This window comes from Papaver somniferum, chromosome 10 (genome assembly GCF_003573695.1).
Source record: "Papaver somniferum cultivar HN1 chromosome 10, ASM357369v1, whole genome shotgun sequence".
Taxonomy (NCBI): domain Eukaryota; kingdom Viridiplantae; phylum Streptophyta; class Magnoliopsida; order Ranunculales; family Papaveraceae; genus Papaver; species Papaver somniferum.
The window spans coordinates 139,390,947-139,412,762 of NC_039367.1; the positions used below are offsets into that span (position 1 = coordinate 139,390,947).

General features: G+C 40.4%; 2 protein-coding genes across 2 annotated transcripts; one reads left to right on the forward strand and one right to left on the reverse strand.

Moving 5' to 3' along the window:
• Window positions 1–2,923: 2,923 nt before the first annotated feature.
• Window positions 2,924–3,620, reverse strand: LOC113316320 (actin-depolymerizing factor 1-like). Its single transcript, XM_026564531.1, has 4 exons — window positions 3,462–3,620; window positions 3,179–3,377; window positions 3,065–3,084; window positions 2,924–3,019 (listed from the first exon to the last, which is right to left on the reverse strand). Exons 1-4 carry the CDS (start codon window positions 3,618–3,620, stop codon window positions 2,933–2,935), a joined length of 465 nt encoding a protein of 154 aa, XP_026420316.1. The 3' UTR covers window positions 2,924–2,932.
• Window positions 3,621–19,318: 15,698 nt separating this feature from the next.
• On the forward strand, window positions 19,319–21,111 carry LOC113317027 (LRR receptor-like serine/threonine-protein kinase ERL2). The gene has a single exon (XM_026565180.1). The coding sequence runs from the start codon at window positions 19,680–19,682 to the stop codon at window positions 20,865–20,867; it is 1,188 nt and encodes a 395-aa protein (XP_026420965.1). The 5' UTR covers window positions 19,319–19,679; the 3' UTR covers window positions 20,868–21,111.
• The last annotated feature ends 705 nt before the right edge of the window (window positions 21,112–21,816 follow it).

The window sequence follows — 21,816 nt, forward strand, 5'->3', positions numbered from 1 at the left end:
GAAAACTCCATTTCATGCATTGTGGAACGGGGGTATTGTAGAAAGTCCAAGTTTTTCTACAATGGATGACAAGGGTTGTAAAAGGTGATGTGATTCATGGATCGACAATAGTTTGTCAATGTTGTGATTCTCTTTCGATTTTTTTTGATAACCTAACACAACTCTTGCTTGTATTGTAGAACAATCGTGGACAACATAAGTAGTATATCGTAGAAACATATACAACAACAATTACCAGTATTATGAATAATATTTGCACAACACTTGTATGAATTGTCGAACTATCTTGAACAGCACCTGGTTATGTCGTAAAGACATTTTTCACAACCTTTGGTATGTGTAGTTGAAATATGGAATACAACTCTTATTAGAAGTTGTGTGCATAAAACTATTTTGAAAAAAAATTTATAGCTGAAACCAAATTGCATGAATTGCCGAAAGTATTTCACATTCACATTAACATGCCAGTGTAGCACATTTACATTCATTCAAGTTAACCTACCACTCCAATTACATTACCTAGCTAACTTCAAATCACCTTGTATGAAAGTGTGTTCCGCAACGAAAGAAAATAAAATGATAGATTCTTTGAACATGACTAAAAATATCATATAAATCGTAAAACACAGATATTGGCCTTCCCTACAAATATGACAGTAGCATACACGTTCCAGTATGGTAGTCTGGGTTACATTTCTAAATGGAAATGATCCGTTTTTGTTGCACACTCTCTTCTTGGTAAACCTAACACCGATTATGAGAAACATAGTGGTAGATGATACCGTAGAGGCACTGGCTTAGACATGAAGTGTCGTAGTTCTCAACGAAAGCCTACAGGAGAAGAGTGTCATTTAGCAATACAAAGTAACAGTCAAAATTTTATAATACAAAGTAACAGTCAACCTAAGAGTGTCATTTAACAATACCTTACACTGAAACTAACCTTTCCAAGTCCTAGAGAGGGTTCACCGTTAGGTTGTGGACGGGGGATGACAATATTCATCAATGTACCTGCAATCGCAAAATGTACGAGTTAGAAACAAATTATTCTGAAGGTCCAAAAGTGTAAACTAGTGGTTTAATTGGGGCGTGAAATCAAATATTTCCAAAGGCTGCGAAACACAAAAAAAAAACAAAAGCTCGAATATAAGAAACAAAGACATTAACCAAATTTTCCACCTTCTACCCTCATATCTTCCAAAATATCTTCATACTCTTCATCATCTTTAAGCTCATCTGCAGTAACCACCTCTGTCAGGCATACGACCTTGGTAGCAATGCCACCTCCATTACCACCACCTAGACCACCTCCGGTTTGGAACAATTGCCTCTGCCAAAGAAAACAAGAAAACTCATTAGTAAAGAAACAAGAAAAGATATCAGTAGAAAATATTTATATATTTATTGTATATACTGGAAACTAAGAAAAATATAAAGTGTGTTCCACTAACCTGCCACGCGACATGTAGTTGTGCCTGTATTAAGACGTTTCCTGCTCAGGTTTTAGCTGAGCGGTGCCCAGGTTCACTCGTCTAACAGTAAGAGTTTTATCACCCATTTAGAGCAGCACAAGCAATATCTGTAACTGAGAGATCCTAGTAAACGCAGAAGGCGTATCCTTTAGAGTTCCTTGTTTCCCTGTCCTTCACCAGATCGAAACCACGAAGGGGACCAAAAGATTCAAGCAACTCTATAATTTGTGCTTCTGTGAAGTAATATGGGAGCCCAGTAAGTTGCTTGCATATACAGAAACAACATGTTAAAAATTCAGCTTAATCCGATATATGGATAACCATTGAGAATAGGCTGTTCAGGATATAAATTCTGCAGAACGTAGTCATAGATTATGCAATCTTGGCAGTAGTAAACAAGACCTGATCATCATGCAATTTTTACTGTATATAAAGAGATGGATAACTAATTAATAGCTAAAGGATTCGCATATAACTGCATATACGAGGTTTTAGCAGATAATGAAGATATATATCTGTAAACTTCTCTAGTTCGATCCATGTTTTCCGAATAAAGCTCTTCGTACAGAGCATAATTGATCCTACACAAGAACAAATTTTGCCCATCAAGTCATCCCATGCTGTCCACTGCACTACACAACCACCATTCCAGACATCCTCCTCAAAGCATTAATTGCATCAACATCTGCAGCTTGACAACCTAGCCATGGCAGCAGCATCACAGTCACAGCACCAATATCCTAAGCCATTCTCCTCAAATCTATCAGCTGAATCCATCTGAGCTTTAACTGCAGTCCATTCATGTGCTACTGCAACAGCTCAACACCACCAGTTTCATGAGACATACATTCCCTTCTTCACAGCCATCATACCAACATTCCCCATTACCATTTCACATCACTCCATTCATCTTGCTTCCAAATGTCCTAACATACAACTAGGTTCGCAGGCCATTCATTGTATTGCGGCATCTCCATCACCAACTGCAATCCCATTTTTATCTCAAGACTCAGTTTCAGCCATATTCATTTCAACTAAGAAAAAATACAAGAAAGATAAGCTGTAACTAATTCCATGCTCAAGTAGCCAAAATTGAGATGAACAGCCAACGAGAATAGCAATATCAAGATTATGAAATTTTTTACTTGAATAGAGTAACAAGTCACCTAGATATCATTCAGAAATGTGTAAGAGATTGCCTACATTGTAATAAGCGAAACAGATAGAGGTATAAAAGATGTCAACATCTTGAAATTTAGAAAGAAAGAGGAAGAACAAATCAAGGGTGTCATTTTCCCACACAAACTGTTACATATTAGCTTGCAATGGTAAACAAGCCAATACATCGTATCTAAGCCAAATCAACCGTCCCATAGAATATAGACATTTCATTTTAAGTAAAAGCAACTGCATTGGAGGGAAAAAATCCAATGCCCAGGGTTCAGAAATCATCATATTATTTAAAAAGCTCGGCTTCTAATGACATCAAGATCCATCTCAGTAGGATCAGTTGCTTGCAACTCTACCTGAATTCCGTCAAGCTCTCTCTTGAACCTCTCCTATGAACTCGCGTAAATCATCTTGGTCCTCACCCTTGTGGTATCATGAGACCTTCAAAACACAATAATGAGACAAAGGTTACTCACAGTTCTAACCCTGACCAGAATTCCTATCAGACAACAAAAAACACAGTTGCAAAAGTTATCAATAGATGAAGAAAACCTTTCTCTTTTGGCAATTCTCATAGCTTTCAGCTGACTCGCCAAGCTTCTCCAGAATAATTTGCTTTTGCTTATCCTTCTCTTCAATTTTGTACACAACAAAACGGAAAGTCCTTTTTTCCTTCAATTCCAAAAACCTTTGTTTGCAATCATCGTGCACAGCAATCCCCGACGCTGCATTAGCCTAATACAAAAAATTCAATCCACAATTCAAAATCAATACCAATCCACTATACCCACATACCAAAATCAATACGAATCCAAATACAGGACCAACAAGAATCAATACCGAATACAAATTCCAACCTCCTCTCCCATTCTTCTCCATATCTTCCTCTTTCTCTTCCTCCTCTTTGATTTCAAATTCACTTTCCTGCTCATATTCAGAAGAACCAGGTTGCGTGCTTGTTGTTTCATCCTCTCCCATTCTTCTCCATCACCCCTGATTACTTTAATTGTCTTAAAATCCTCCTCTGAGATTCACAGCAAACCCTAATACAATTTCTGCCATTAACGACCATTACCATCTTCATCACTGCCAACATCAACTACCGATCACTTCTAGGGTTCGGTTATGGGAATTGGGATGAGGTTCTAGATTGAGAAGAAGATTTTGATGAATCGAGAACTTCTAGAGATGGAAGAATTGAGTTATTTGATGAAGATTTGAAGGAAACTTGAGTTAGGGCCGCCGTTGATTGTTACCGAGAAGAAATTTGGTTTTGTGTAACTTGAATCAGTGATGGGGTTGATTAGAATTTGGTTCAGATCTGGATTTGATGAGCTGCTACTATTGATTGTTGCGGATGAAAGAAAGGGGGAGTTAAAGAGAGAGATTGGGAGAAGATGATGAAGAAGAGGGGTCGAGAGAAGAGCAGCGGTGGTGATGGAGCGCCGCCGTCATCTGTGGAGCAGAGGTGTTCTCAGCGGTGGTGATTGAGAGAAAAACAGATAGGAATTGGGTTCGAGTGGTTGAAGGAGAGTTATGCTTCGGAAAAAAAAAGAAAGAGTGAATCCGAATGAAAATGATGGACGGTTGAGATTTTATTTGAGATGCTCATACGGATTAAGAAAAGATCTTGACGGTTGAGATTGTATTTAAGATGCTCATGCGGATTGAGAAGTATGTGTTTCATTTTGTGCTAATACAAGCTCATGTATTCGGTTTGATTATCAACCTTCGACACGAAAAAAATCCAAAAAAAATATGAATAAATGTAGCACATTCTTATCGACATTTTGATTTAAAAAAATCCAAAAAATGTATAAGAATAAAGTTGAAAAATAAGAAATCAATCCGATAATTGGTGTGTTTCTTTGTGCTTTTGTGCTTTCTCTTTGTGCTTCCGGTTTGAATTTCGACTAGTTACATAGGTCATGAAGTAATTTTGACTAGTCATACATGTCATGAAGTAGCTTTAGTTCACATTAATAGCATGATATATCATCGAAATCGATAAATATGAAGCTCAATGTCGATTCAAACTTCAAATGTGGTATAACGACATACAAACTATGAACCAAGAAGCTCTGAGAGGGTTCTGACTTCAAACTTAGCATGATACATCATCAAAATCGATAAATATGAAGTTCAATGTCGATTCGAACTTCAAACTTGGTATAATGGCCTATAATCTATGAACCACGAAGCTGAGAGGGTTCTGACTTCAAAATTAGCATGATACATCATCGAAATTGATGAATATGAAGCTCAGTGTCGATCCAAACTTCAAGTTCGGTATAACGACTTACAAACTATGAACAAGAAGTCTGAAAGTCCACAAAAACGATGAATCCAACCATTTACTGGTAAGATTCCATGGAAATATTCTACGAAACCTTAAACACACACAAAACTTGGTAAGAACGATGAATCCATCCATTTACAGGTAAGATTCCTTCGGAATATTCTACGAAACCTTAAACAAACCCTATTTCTGCACATTGGATGCAAACCAGACTCCGAGATCGAAACCTGGCAGCGAGTGGACTACTCTAAGTCAGAAACTTGGTAAGAACGACGAATCCATCGATTTACAGGTAAGATTCCTTCGGAATATTCTACAAACCTTAAACAAACCCTATTTCTACATTGTATGCATACAAGGCTCCGAGATCGAAACCTGGCGTGAGTTGACTACTCTAAGTCAGAAACTTGGTAAGAACGACGAATCCATCCATTTACAGGTAAGATTCCTTCGGAATATTCTACGAAACCTTATACAAACCCTATTTCTGCATATTGATGCAACCAGGCTCCGAGATCGAAACCTGGCCGCGAGTGCTACTCTAAGTCAGAAACTTGGTAAGAACGACGAATCCATCCATTTACAGGTAAGATTCCTTGGGAGTATTCTACGAAACCTTAACAAACCCTATTTCTCCATATTGTATGCAAACCAGGCTCCGAGATCGAAATCTGGCCGGAGTGGACTACTATAAGTCAGAAACTTGGTAAGAACGACGAATCCATCCATTTACAGGTAAGATTCCTTCGAAATATTCTACGAAACCTTAAACAAACCCTATTTATGCATATTGGATGCAACCAGGCTCCAAGATCGAAACCTGGCCGCGAGTGGACTACTAAGTCAGAAACTTGGTAAGAACGACGAATCCATCGATCTACAGGTAAGATTCCATCGGAATATTCTACGAAACCTTAAACAAACCATTTCTGCATATTGTATGCATACCAGGATCCGAGATCGAAACCTGGCCGTGAGTTGACTACTATAAGTCAGAAACTTGGTAAGAACGACGAATCCATCTATTTACAGGTAAGATTCATTCGGCATATTCTACGAAACCTTAAAAAACCGTATTTCTGCATATTGTATGCAAACCAGACTCCGAGATCGAAACCTGGCCGGGAGTAGACTACTATAAGTCAGAAACTTGGTAAGAACGACGAATTCATCCATTTACAGATAATATTCCTTCGGAATATTCTACGAAACCTTAAACAAACCATATTTCTGCATATTGTATGCATACCAGGCTCCGAGATCGAAACCTGGCCAGGAGTGGACTACTCTAAGTCAGAAACTTGTTACGACGACCAATTCATTTACAGGTAATATTCTTTCGGAATATTCTACGAAACCTTAAAAAAACCCTATTTATGAATATTGCATGCAAACCAGGCTCGGAGGCTGAGGATCAAATCCCCCCATCCTCATTTCTTCCAACGTTCTATATTTTTACTTCAACAACACTTATAAGTGTTGTTATGCATTTTTATTAAGAATAAAAAACAACCAAAACTTGTGAACGGTAAGGATGGTTGATGATCTAGACTTCCATGCAGTAGATTCATGTTCGAATCTCCCTTCTAATCTCATTTTTCCAACATTCTATATTTTTACTTCAACAACACTTATAAGTGTTGTTATACGTTTTTATTAAAAAAAAACAAAAAAAAAACAAAACTTGTGAACTGTAAGGATGGTTGATGAGCCAAACTTCCATGCAGTAGGTTCATGTTCGAATCTCTCCTCTAACACTATTTTTCATCATCATATTTTGGTGTTCTTCAACAACTCTTGTGAAAATTGTGATAGGCTTAGTCACTACCTTTATGGAACAGGGTTGTTATAGCTAAATGTCGTCACAACGTTTTTGCTTAAGGAGTTGTCGTTTGTTTTCTTAGGCAACCCCTTGTTTCCTAAGGGTTGGCAGTGATGATATACGACAACTCTTCCTTTGAAACCAGTCGTAAAACATATGACTTTCTACGATGTTTAGCGAAGAGTTGTAAATCTCCAGTTGTAGATGTATATTTTTCCCGTAGTGAGACTTGCTACGGTCACAAAGTGAAGGAGATGGGGTTGATCTTAGGGAGGGAAGCGAAGAAGGTGTTGAGATTGTGAAGGTGTTGGCTGTTTTTGACTTGTATCAGAATACCGAACTGGCTTGCAATAATGTAAGCAAAGCTCTGTGTGTTTGAATACGTTGTATCAACACTTGGTTTCCGTCTTTTCTGTTGTGGAAATAGGGAGGAGAACCTATTTATACAAGTCATAAAGCACAACCCTTGTCTCTCGTGGGAAGTGGAGGAAGTGGAGTGATGGAGTAGTGGATTCATGTTAGTGTAACACGATCAGTCTTTTCCCACTTCTCCCATCATCACTAACCGTCCATGTCTTCCTGACACTTTTTTGTGATGGTGCGTTGCGCGCTGCACGCTGTAAACCTCCATACCAATACCCCAGTATGTATCCCCCTGTTTGTGACATGCTTGATGTCTCGATTGTGTGGATCGTGGGACCCACAGAAAGTAGCATACGGTGTTAGGTTAAATAACTAAGTTATTTGGGAAATCGATATTTACGAAATATCGTGTTATTCTATCCATGTAATGCATCGAATATATTCAATATGCATGAAGCGTCGCTGTTTTAAAGCTTATCGGATTAAGCCGTGGATTAAGCGTCTCAAAACAGCTGCACGCATAGCTACCTTCAAGTGATCGTTTGGAGGCTGCGTAGGCAAGCCCTCCCTTGGCCGATCACATGATGTGGTAGAGTGACGGATGGTAATCACCACGACACCTTATTGGACAACTAACTCCTAGCCTGTGATGCCTAACCAAGATGGTAGAGTTGGACGAACAAGATGATATATGACGCTCATCTACGAACGTTGATGAAGTTTTAGGGTTTTGAAGAGGTGCGCAAGCATCACTCTATATCTTGGTCGAATCCAAGCATGTGAGACGTTTTTGGCAGAACCGACCGGGCATGCGCGTAGACGGCTTGCCGGTGTACATGTCTGTACCTCACTGTCCCATGAAGATGTGATCTAAGCCACTCAATTTGACAGGAAAAGGGGAGCGGCTGAGATTTATTTGCAACATAAATCCCATGCCGCAAAGGAATGGGAATCCACGCGTCATGCTCACTTTGGGCGCACAAACCGAGGCGTCCAGCTATGGCCGGTCTTGGCCGATCGGTCATGCATGTAGACGTGCCCATGATGATCATGTTGACATGTTCCGTCCAATCTTGCAAAGATGGACGCTCGTGATCAATTTGCGACACATGTAACATGCCGCAAACCCTAATTAGGGCTTTACACAGTTCACACACGTGCAACTTCAACCAATCGGTTTTGCATGCATTGCTCCTCCTTTTGGGAGGCCGATCGTGTGGGGCCCATGTTGGGCCGGTGGTGAACATGGTGATACTTGTTCGAAGACTATAGGCCTGATCTAAGCCATCCAAACATGCCGGTGAAGTTGGATGGTCGTGATCGATTTAAGACCTTAGTTGAATTTCCCGCGACCTTTGAGCTTCACGCCGGCCGTACTTTAGGAAAACGCACGTTGCTTTACGGCTAGGTTAGGAGATGGTCGACCAGGCAGGAAGAGAGGGGGCCCGCCGGTGTGCAGGATAAGCTTGTCTGACCGGTCATGGGATAATCCACGCCGTCCAATCATGCCGGCGAAGTTGGACGACCGTGGCTGGTTTTGAGACTGCCGTCGGCGGTCTTGCTCATATGAGCTTCTTCCAAGCTGCTCCATATCAATTCTACCACCCTTTTCCAGGATGGTATTTGGTGGCTTTTGGGAGTATGGCATGTGTTCGACCGACCAGGGCATAAGCGGGCCCACTGGTGGTCATTGTGGTGATAGCCTGCTCCTGCTGAGGATCGTCTAGGCTGGTTAAATCATGCGGCCAATTTGCATGGTCGTGATTGTTTCTGAGACTGATATGGGCAGTCCAGATTCGAATATGCTCAATCAGGCTAATATAACTCACCGAGAGATGTATGCTCAATCGGGCTAGTATAACACACCGAGAGATGTATGCTCAATCGGGATAGTATAACACACCGAGAGATATAGCCTGTACGGGTATTTCGTGCATGTATCATATTGGCACTTGGAGATTTGTGTTACTCTGCTGATAGCACCACTCAGTCGTCATGTCGTACCAATAATGAGAGTTTTGTGGGAACAACACAGGAAATACAAGGCTAATCGCGCATTAATTAATAATTCTATAAATTCACAGGGTATATGGGATTATTGCTACATGCTCCAACCTAGATGAATTTTGTGTATTTAATTCACAGCATACTGGGATTGTTGTCACATGCTCCATTCTAGGTGAACTAGTAAAGCGAAAAAGTATTCATCACTTATCAGTGGCTTTATCCTTTGCACGATGTCATCGCATAAATTTGGTTTTACAATTTTAGCCCTAAACTAAAATCCACCATCAACAACTATAAAAAACGATTTTGTTTATATGCCACAAGGAATCGGTCTTTATTCCGACCAAAGTAAACCGATTAGAGTCATTTGAAATTTTGAATTTTCACCGACATTAATCGGTTTATATATTTCCATATGTGATCTGATTCTATAAAATCCAGAAAGATTGGCCTGCATAATCGGTTTATAATGACATATCGAGTAAACCGATTCTTGACATGTCAGGATAGAATTATAGAGCAACACATAAATATAATTAAAGCTTCAAGTTCATCAAGTTCAACACAAATATCATCCAAAATAAAAACCTTAAAATAACCACAAGTCTTGTAAACTTAAACTTTTAATATCTATAACTTAAACATAAAAACTTAAACAACAAGAGCACCAGCACCAACATCACCACCATCAGCAGGAGCACCAGCACCAGCAGCACCACCATCAGCAGGAGCACCAGCACCAGCAGCACCACCATCAGGAGCAGCTGGTACTTCAGCAATTAGTTCCCACATTTCTTGCATTTCTGCATGGACCTCCCTCCCAAATGAAATCATGTTTCTCCACATCTTGGCGAAGGTGATGACCTCAATAAGCTCTTCAAGTGAAAGCTTATCAATCAATTCCAGGGCTTGTTCAAGCCGGGTTTCAGCTCCGAATGTAAACTTGTGTAGGTTCCTCACCGACACTCTTTGTGGTTACCTCAAGATATCCTCATCGGTTAATCGAGATTGTAGAATGGTAGGTGTCCGAAGTCCATTCTACAAAAAAAATAAACAAAAATCAAGTTAAAAATCGGTACATAAAGAAATATATGTAACCCGATTCTGAAGAGACCACTAAAATCGGTTTATGTGTTACATGTATAAAATCCGATTCTGAAAGAAAGATAAAAAGTATATATTAATCATATTATACATATTACATATATAAACCGATTCTGGCGATATATTTTCATATTTCGTTTCTAAGCCAGAATCGGATAATGTTCATCCTAATATAAACCGATTACTGTGCATGCTCTTCATGGTCGAAAAAAATCCAGAATCGGTTTATTCGATAGGTCAAGAAAAACCGATTCTGGGTGTAATCAGAGTTTTGATTTGTCAAAAACGATAATTTAAAGATGTAAATCAATAAGATAAGAAGATGGGTTGATGGAGACTGCCTTCTTCTTGGTTGGATCGAAGATCGTCGCAGTAGAGGATGAAAAAAAAAATTGATTAGGGTTTTGAGAATTTGGAAAGTTTATGATAGAAATTGAAAGATTTTTTAGGTTTAGGTTTTTTTTTATTTTAGATTTACTGAAAATAGAAAGATTAGAATTTATATTAGTGAGTTTTAGAAATTAATGTGGGGATAAGTTAGTATTTTCTTAAGATTTGGGTGTCTAGAGTAATTTGGGGTGTGAGAAGGAAAATCCTATAAGCCCCGATTAAATGGTATAGGCCCCAATTTAACCTGGATAATAATGAGTTTGGTGGGGATTCTTTTCGGGATTTACTGTGTATTTGCTTATAAAGATCATTAATAGTTAAAGTTAAATTTTCTTTTTCTCCCTGTTATTCACTTAAATTTCTTACTTTCTTGAGTTTACAATAGCATGAAAGGAAGATAAAGTGACGGCAAATTTTGGTCAGGAAGTTTGACAACAAGCACAATTGTGCAGTAGAATAAGATACCACACAATATGATGACGGAAAATAAGAAACCTATTTTGAGGCATATTAGATCTTTTTGGGGCATATTAGATAATAGATAATACCAAAATAGGGTCACTAAATAAAAAACAACATTACCCCTCATCCACCATTTTTGATAATGGCATAACTACCCTTATATAATTAGTGTAAATGATTATGATTAGAATTGATTAATTATGAATTTTAAGGATTGATTAAATATTAAATTATTAGTGGTGAATTAGTAGAAAAATCAAATTTATGTGAGAGAGTTGGGATTTTTGAGAGGAAGAAGAAGAAGTGAAGTAAAAAAGCTTGGGTTTTGACTTTTGAGATTTTAGTGATTAGAAGTGACCAAAATGTGTGATTCAAATCAGAGGTAAACTTCTATCGAGGTTTAATTTCCTTTTATAAGTTGAATCTGCCAAAAAATTGAATTTTTAAAACCCAGATCTGCTGACCAGATTTGTCAGCCGAACCTAGGTATAATTTCAAAAAAACAGAGGTGCGGCTCAAAAGTTATCAGCCGAACTTCACTCAGAAACTGAATCATCCACTAAGTTCGGCTTGAAAAATTGAGGTTCGGCTGGATAATTGAGGTTTGGCTGAAAATATTGAAAAGTCGCATTAGCCGAACATAATGTTTCTCTAAATCATACACTAAGTTCGGCTCAAAATTGATACTGCAAGATCAGCCGGACTGATCTTCTAAAAACCCTAATTTCATCTTTGAAATCATATTCTACCGATCAAACAAAATAAAATCAATCAAAAACAAGATGGGTTTATTACGCATACATTCTGTGTACACATATATCTCACTATCAGACACGTGTATATAAAAAGATACGTGGAAAGCATGCAGGCCAAAACATCAAAACATGATGCGTCACGAAACACCAAATAAACCCCGAGGAGTTACTTTATCTCATCCCCAAAAGAGAAGCTAAGATCAACGGTGGAGAGAAAGTTAGCTGACACGGACTGACAGGGGCAGAAGACACTTGTCTGACACGAGCAGACCCCTCAACTACCCGCATTAAATACTCTGAGCAGTGTACGTGTCGACCAACCTGTGGAACGAGCGAGGATGCTTCTGCGGGATCAAGGGGGAAACGCATACCTCCGCGGGATGGATGCAAGGACACAAGAAGATAAGGTTCCAACGGTCTTCAGAGATGGGTCCCACGTTCTAACCTTATAAATACCCAATCTCCACCAAGAGGAAGGGGATCGGAATATCAGGAGAGAAGGAGAGAGAGAGAGAGAGTGCAAGGGTAAGTTAATCACTTAGAAGAGAGAAACATGTAAATCCAAAAGTCATTCGACTGTCATGTAACCGTGAAGAACATAGTAAACAACAAACCCCGTGGATGTAGGCCTAGTGCTGACACGTAAACCTTGGTCTTTATTTATATTTCAGCACTTTACATTTATTAGCTCCATGGATGTTTACTTATACGTTTTATTTTCCTTATACTTATATCCCTGCGCAACCCTCGCATGGAGTTGTTAGATGAGGCCATGGATAAACCCTAAGGTTTTGAGCCAATGAATCAACACCAGGATATCATCACAGTATCTTTAGATGATATGATTTATTGTGAGCTTTCGGACCCCTCGCGGTTTGTGTGCTCACAATTGGCGCTAGAAACAGGGAGCCTTCTGAGCAATGAGTCGAGCCGTCTGTAAGAGGAAGGGACAGAAAACATCGGACCGTCTTCAGTATCGCCCCAAACACTTAAAAACTTTTGTTTTGTTTTTTCACAAATGCTTAAATAAAAAAACCAACATTGCAGGTATATCAAGAAGGAGGTTCATTTCATAACGGATGATTAAAAAGAGTGAAAGGCCAAATTCAAATATCAAATCAATCAAAAATATTCCTTTTACAGGAGTATCAGCAAAAAAAAAAAATATCCTTGTTACATGATTACAAAAAGTGAAAGGATAATGATGCCGCGGACCCTACTAGAGATGTTGCGGCTCTACCTAGATGGCGCGCCCCATCGGCAGGATTATTCCGAAGACTTGATGGGACGCTCCCACCAGAAGAGGGGCCCGAGGAGCTGGGCAAGGCAGAGGACGGGACGACGAGAATATTCTTCACGAGACCATGTTCGTTCCTTAGGCCAAGTTCTATCCTCTCCAGCATCTTGTTCGTCTCCTCAGCCAATTGACAACGAGCCTTGTGCTTAATAACTGTTGTCCGCTGTTGGGCTTGGGATAAGAACGAAGATAGCGATTCACTTCTCTAGAAGCAGCACCAACGGCCTCCTCGCGGGTTGCTGCTAAATTCTTGAAGTGATTGGTCTGTTCTTCCTGTTGCGCTAAGGAAGATTGAGCCTTTTCAAGTTTTCCTTTGTGACGCGAAGGCGTCCCTCGGCTCTGAAAAGACAACACCACGGAGTTAGCCTAGAAAAAAAATGGTCACACTTGATGAAATGGATTATACCTTCGACACAAGCCGAAGCCTCTTCATACTCATTAACAACCGCATCTCGCGCTCATCAAGATGTTCATATTCCGCGGATAATTTCTTATAGTCTAGTTGAAGGTTGGTGAGAGTAAATTGACAGGATCTAATTCTACCTGCTTCATCGAGTCCATTGACGAAGGTGGTCGACCTCTTTATTTATCTCTGAGACCCCTTTGTTGAGTCTGTACATGCACACTTCAATATCCTCTCAGACTCAGCATGGAGCTACGTCGGACGGACGCGGAAAGAGCATTGCTGAGAGCGTAGACTTCAACGAGCCATCATCTCTTTCTCTGGAAAGACAGAGCATATTATCCTGGACCCCTGAAAGAGAATGGATCGAGCCGTCTGATTCTTCTTCCAGCAGCTGAATCCTAGATTCCACAAGGTTACGCTCACGGGCTTCCCGCAGATTATCACGGGTCCAGCAGTGTGCCATTAAATAACACGATCATGTTGTACAGATTTTGCATGTCGACCATCTGAACATGCCGCGCGCGCCTAAATCAGCCCGAGCATCCCATTTCTTAGCTTCACTCTTAATTTTCTCAACCAAATCTCTAATACGAGATTTTTGCCGAGCTCTTTCGTTTCGAAGCCCATATCAGCTCGGGGACGCCACCCACTGGAGATAGGGTGGGGAGACTCAGACAGAACTAAAATAGAAGAATGACGACATACGGCGGGAAAAGAACCAAACCTGTGAAAGTGGAAACTTGGCTACGAGTTTGCTCTAACTCAACTCAGCGCGCACAGCAAAAGTTCTGAACGAAGACCGGCCTCTGCTTCACCCAGCTTTTCTTTCTCCTTAGGGCTTTTCTTCAGTTCTTCTATTTCCACCTCAGCCGCAGATAATTCTTTTCTCGGTGACGAAGCTTAGCCTCGAGCTTCAGAGATTTCGCTTTGAAGAACTGATACAGCACGTGGTTACAATGCTCACTCCATCATCTACCATCAAGATGACAAACAATTTATTCACCGAAGCATTTGATCGTCACGTAGAAGTATGTACGAAAATTACCTCCACACGCTGCTGCGGAAAGCCATATTGATACCCGTCGGCGATGGCCATCATATCGGCAACGGAAGTAGGAGGCTCCGGCACAAGGTAGCTTCGGGAACAATCAACTTTTTCCCCAGGCTTCAGACCCCGCGCCTTAGAAGACATCTCCATCATGCGACGGTATAACGCGGTTGATTCCTTTTTCCCCAGCAACAACAGGAGCGGATGAGAGACAAATAGAAGATTCTTGTCCTGAACCAATCCATGATGGCGTCCTGACCCTCATACGTCGGCGACTGGGGAAGATTATCAGCAGGCGCATCAATGACAGATTTTCCCTCTCTAACACGACCCCTCAGCACAAATGTTGGCATGGTCCTCCGCGCCTACTGCACAGCAGGCCCCTCCGCACCAACATCTTCTACATAGCGTCTCCATTACCATCACCACCAACACATCCCAATCATCATTGGGGGAAAGTAAAGAGAAGTCCTCGGGAAAATCGAGGGCTTCGTCAAAACTCCCCCGTGGAGTACATCCGATCAAAAGAAAATTCTTGAAGCGGGAAGGGTATCCGCGGCATCACCAGCGGGGACGGAAACATCCCCGATAACAACGTCATCAGCCACCACGGCTTTGTTCCTTCCTTCATCACCAGCATGACCAGCGAAGACCTCTTCTTCGGCATTGATAGGGGAGGTACCAGTACGTTCCTCTCCATCTGTAATCTCATCCTCAGCAAACTCTTCGTTCACTGGACTAGTAACCTCTTCTTGGACTTCAACCTCGCCCATCACAGTAGTAGAAGACTGCTTCGGCCTAATCTTTTTCTTCTTCAACACCTGAAACCAACACCACAAAAAGAATTATTTTTCCCGACTGATGGAAGTTCTAAAAAAGAAGCGCAGCTAGAATCCGCGTACCTGAGCAGCTGAGGTATTCTTCGGTGGGAGTATAGCACCGGAACCTTCCTCCTCGTCTCCCTCTACGACGTCAAGGGCATAAGGAAAATTCATACCCGCAAAGTTCAGACGCCAGGGACAGAAATCTCCATAGCGAACAGGAGGAGACTCGCGCGGCTTACTATTCTCGGTAGGCCGCCAACCGCGGGGACCAGGAATCCAACCGTAAGCCCACGGACCAACTATCTCGATAACGATGGCGTGCCACTCGTAGTCATGATCGCGCTTGATCCTCTCTCGCGCGGGGATGAGTTTCCGACGACTGGACGCCTCCGTGCCAGGAACATACTTCAGCTTGGCATCGCTGACCTCATTTAACAGACGAATCTCGCCCCGAGGAGAAGGGAGATTCCGAAGGCTGACACTCCATGGCTTGCGATTCCTACTATTGACGTAATCACCGAAGGAGTTATTGAAATTTTCAGGAGTATACCATTCCTTCTCCATGGGATTGGGGACGTAACAAGTCATCGAAGTTTCCCCCTTACTCCGCAGATAGCATTCCTTCAGGGCGCGGAGATAATTCCCCGATAGTTGGGATACGGAACGGCTGTGAGTATTGGTGGAAGAGCCTTCACGACTAGCGAGCACGTCATAGTAGAAGGAATCACCTGATTTGTACAACGGCAGCATAAGACCAGCTTCGAATGCTCCAACCGTCGTTAACAAATGAAATTCATCGAACTCATACTTGGAGATCAGCTCATACGTAATATCATCCTCAGGGGCATAGAAACGAACCCCGAAGGCTTGAAGCTCGTGCTTTTCCTTGAATATTTCGAGATCGATATGCTTGAAGGTTACTTTTTTCCTACAAACAGAGACACTGCGTATCAAGGGAGCAGCATCATCCTCCTCGGCGGGGCCGGATGAACTAACGAACGCTTCCGAAGCCTTTCTCTTCACGGGGGGATTCTTTGAAGATTCATCCCTAGGAGCTACACCCTTCGTATTCTTCCCTTTAAAAGTTGGAGAAGACCGCAGATGATGCTCGGGCACTAACGAACGTAGAGGAGGAATGTCAAAAGCAACAGCGCGGGGCGGAGCCTGCGTACTCCTAGTATCATCGCGAGGACGAGCCGCTGAGCGATCGAAGACTCTTCGGGAACCAGACGGAATTATCGGAGGAATCTCTTCCCTAGAGGACGAGGCTTTCGCTCCAGAAGAAACTCGACTCCGACGAACATCATCTTGAGACTCTCGACGCGGAGGAGATCTCGATAGCCCAGAATCAGGAGTCTGATAAGTAAGCCGCGGACGGTCAGACATGGCTGCGAAAAAAATAAAATCAAGAACAAGTTACACACAATCAAAAAACATTACCAAAGATCAAAAAACCACATCCATAGCAATACACACACGATAACGCAGAAACCCTAAAATTAGTATACATGCTCAAAATTTCATAAAATTCACACCCTCGAAGTAGTGGCTTCCTTAATTTAATATGAAGAACAGGGGCAAACTAGTATGCAAGCATCAGAAGAAGTTCTTCATCACAAACAAGGAACAACAGTAGCAGAGAATTCACAAATCAACACAGCGTAAAACAGTGGAAATAAAGAAAAGAAAAACTTACCGGCAAAAACAGCAGTAGAAGAAACAAACAGGGGAAGCGGGCGTGATTAATGCTAAGGTGGAGAGAATTTAAGATCACAGGTACAATGAAGACTGACAGAGAATTTAAGGTCACAGGTTCAATGAAGACAGACAGAAAATTTAAGGGATGAAAAAAGAATGAAAACTGAGAGAGCGTTTAGCAAGAATGAAATTAAATTTTCTTTTTATCCTTAAAATACCCGAAAGAAAGAGAAGGAAATTAAGGGAGGAATGGGAAACGTGCCCGTTACATAAGCAGTTAATGCACGAATAAAAGACGTGCCCAAGTATCTAGGAGAAGTTATTAGGAGTGAGAAGAATATGCGACGACAGTTTTTCTTCAAGGCACCCATTAGTCATTCAAGCCCGAAGAAAAGGGGCAAATTGTGTACACATATATCTCACTATCAGACACGTGTATATAAAAAGATACGTGGAAAGCATGCAGGCCAAAACATCAAAACATGATGCGTCACGAAACACCAAATAAACCCCGAGGAGTTACTTTATCTCATCCCCAAAAGAGAAGCTAAGATCAACGGTGGAGAGAAAGTTAGCTGACACGGACTGACAGGGGCAGAAGACACTTGTCTGACACGAGCAGACCCCTCAACTACCCGCATTAAACACTCTGAGCAGTGTACGTGTCGACCAACCTGTGGAACGAGCGAGGATGCTTCTGCGGGATCAAGGGGGAAATGCAGACCTCCGCGGGATGGACGCAAGGACACAAGAAGATAAGGTTCCAACGGTCTTCAGAGATGGGTCCCACGTTCTAACCTTATAAATACCCAATCTCCACCAAGAGGAAAGGGGATCGGAAATATCAGGGAGAGAAGGAGAGAGAGAGAGAGAGAGAGTGCAAGGGTAAGTTAATCACTTAGAAGAGAGAAACATGTAAATCCAAAAGTCATTCGACTATTCATGTAACCGTGAAGAACATAGTAAAACAACAAACCCCGTGGATGTAGGCCTTAGTGCTGAACCACGTAAACCTTGGTCTTATTTATATTTCAGCACTTTACATTTATTTAGCTCCATGGATGTTTACTTATACGTTTTATTTTCCTTAATACTTATATCCCATAAGCAAACGCCTCGCATGGAGTTGTTAGATGAGGCCATGATAAACCCGAAGGTTTTGAGTCAATGAATCAACACCAGGATATCATCATCACAGTCTCTTTAGATGATAATGATTGATTGTGAGCGTTCGGACCCCCTCGCAGGTTTGTGTGCTCACACATTCTAAAATACATCTAAGAGCAATTGAGATTTGGATTTCACATTCCAACATCGCTCACTTCGATTCGTGTTTCCTTTGTTTGATTAATTTCTTTATTGAATTGGAGTCCTATATGTTTAAGTTTAAAGTTTATTTTGATTTTTAATTTTAGATTTTTAAGGATAAGGGAACTATGACAAATTGAAATTATTTAGGGATATATAAGTAATTACACTATCTTTAGACACCCCTTATAAACCCACTCTAATAATATAATGGATGAGTATGCCTAAAAAAAAAAAGAGTATGCCTCGAAATAGGTTTCGAAAATAATGAGTTTAGTTGGGCTTGAGGGGGCACAATATTTATGTGAACTTGGGTAACTAACCCTCCTAGACCTAGTGGAATCTGTTAAAGCAAGGACCGCAACTGCGCACCCTTGCTACACGGTAGCTCCGCCACTGGTCTTTAACCACTGAAATAAGAGACAACGGCTGTTCTTAAAAAATTATGTTCAATTATACCTTTAATTAAAGGGCACCAAATTCTGCTGTTGAACTTGGTTTTCAAGCATTTACCAAGAAAGATTAACGAACTAAACTCTTTATCACTTATTAATTCTTACAATTAAGAGATGTGGGTGGTGTAACTTCCCAATTTAAGTTTACAATTATGACTCTTTTATTACAATTCATAATAGTAACTCTTAACTCTGCTTCATCATCACATTTAAGATGGCCGCCTATAGTTTATCAGACTGAACAAAAAAAAGAAAAAAAAAAAGGAAAGGAAAGGAAAAATAGGCCTTTTACTCAGAAATTCATGAAATGGTCCAACACTCCAACTTTTTAAGTAAAAATTTACGGTTTCAGCCATTACTGACACGTAGATAATCCACATCAAAAGGACTTTGACTGGCCCGTGGAATACTTAAAACCCAAACCCCTAGAAACCAAAAAAGAGAAAACTTCTTCCAAGACACAAACACAAAAACAGAGAAAGAAAAATTTGCAGCTGTAAAATGGAATTTCTTCCTCATCATCTTCTTTGAGAAGCCAAGATTTAATGAAGATTAAGAAGAAGAAACTTAACTCCCACGTCTTCTTCACCTCTAAAACCATCTCTGTACTGTTTCTTTTCCATTAAAGCATTCGCTCCCACCAACGTTACACGAGATACCTGAAGCTACTGTCAAATCATCACGGAAAAAGTTTCATCAAATTTCCATCCTTTCTTCTTCTTCACCACCAGCACCAGCATTGCATTTCCACCCTATATAAACCCCCAAAAAAGTGTTCTCTTTTCATCAATCGATCATCATGAAGAAGCTATATCCATTGATCACTATTTTATTACTCTATCTTTTAATTTCAGTAAAGGCAATGTTAGATCCAATGGATTTCTTAGCATTACAAGCAATACGAAAATCATTAAACGATTTACCAGGTTCTAATTTCTTCACATCATGGGATTTCACTTCTGATCCGTGTAATTTCGCCGGTGTTTATTGTGTTTCTGATAGAGTAATCGCATTGAATCTTGGTGATCCGGTAGCTGGTTCAACAGGTTTAACTGGTCATTTAGATCCATCAATTGGTAAATTATCATCTCTAATTGAATTATCAATCGTCCCTGGTCGGATTATAGGTACACTTCCGAATACCCTTAATCAGTTGAAGAATTTAAGGTTCTTAGCGATTAGTAAAAACTTCATTTCTGGTGATATTCATAACTCAATTTCAGAACTCAAGAATTTGAGAACTATTGATTTGAGTTATAATCAGTTAACCGGTTCGATTCCGCGAACAATTGGTACATTCCGGTCACTGAATAATCTTATACTTTGTCATAATCATCTCTCCGGTGGAGTTCCGCCGTTTTTCTCAGAATCATTGACTCGGTTAGATCTTAAACATAACGAGTTAACTGGTTCTCTATACCGCTGGTCATTTCCTGCTTCGTTACAGTATCTTTCTTTATCAATGAATCGTTTGACTGGACCGGTTGACCGGTTGCTAACTCGTTTGAACCGGTTGAATTATCTCGACCTGAGTCAGAATTACTTCACGGGAGGAATCCCGGGGAATTTGTTTACATTTCCGATTTCGAATCTTCAGTTGGAAAGAAATATGTTTACAGGTAATTTGCTACCGTCGAATCAAGTGATGATCGAAACCGTCGATGTAAGTCATAATAAATTTTACGGTCAGATTTCTCCGTTGTTTTCGTCGGTGCAGAAGTTATACATGAACCATAATAAGTTTTTCGGCCAAGTTCCGGGGAGTTTTGTGGCGAGTTTAATGTCTGCACATATTCAGATATTGTATCTACAGCATAATTATCTGACTGGGATCCAGATCAATCCGACGGCTGAGATTCCGTTGAGTAGTTCAGTGTGTTTGCAGTATAATTGTATGGTGCCACCAATACACACCACGTGTCCGATTAGTGCTGGGACGGTGAGAAGAAGACCGGCTGCTCAGTGTGGAAATGGATGGAAAGGGTGAAAATTACAGTATGGGTTGTAAGGAAGGGTAAAATGGGAAGAAACAGGTAAAATATAGATAGTTTTTTTATTTTTTGTTATAAGAAAATCTCATTCTCATATGTTAAAAATTATATTTTTTGGGGGGCTTAAAATCAGATTATATTAATCTAATAAAAATGTAATGTGGATAATTATTAGAATATAGTATAAATAGTTTGTTATTTTTTTTTGTTTAAATCTAAGATCTATGAGAATTGACACTAGTTTTTTGTTTGTGTTTGGTCATTAGAGTTTTAAATATGGTTAGTTGAAAACTAATTTGGATTTTATAGTTTTGGTTTCTATCCGAGAGATTCTCCTCTCTATGCTGTGACTTGTCTTACGCAAAATGAAACTAGATGGTGAAACTTCATTTGAGAGAGCATGATTTATAAATGCCGATACCAGTTCCATTACGGATTGATACCAGTCCTTAGTAAAGTTGGTATCAGCGCATGTAAATCATGTGAGAGTTGAGTTTGAGTGTGAAATGAAGTTTAAGCTTACTTGAAATAGAAACTTGGACACTTGTAAGATAAGTCTAATTGCATCCAACAATCAGATACACCCATCATGAATTGAGTCAGTCTGAGGGACATTACTCTTCATAAATTCCCCTATTGCATTGGTTTGTAACAATAATGTGTATATGGACTAGTCATAGGAAAGGTAGTTTATGAAATTGACATATCACCTTATGTTCACAGATTCTACTTCCAAAGCATTAAAATCCTCTTATGGGATCATGAGACTCTAGGAAGAGTAGTTGTTGTTGTTTTGGTAGCTTTTCCTTTTTTGTGTTTCTTTTGAGTTGTAAAGATGGATTTGGGACCATGTTATATATACATTTCATGTGCTAGAGAACAACTCTAGAAACACGCTGTGCTTTTGTTTTCTTCCTCTCTGACCGTCTCCTGTTCAGGCAGAGG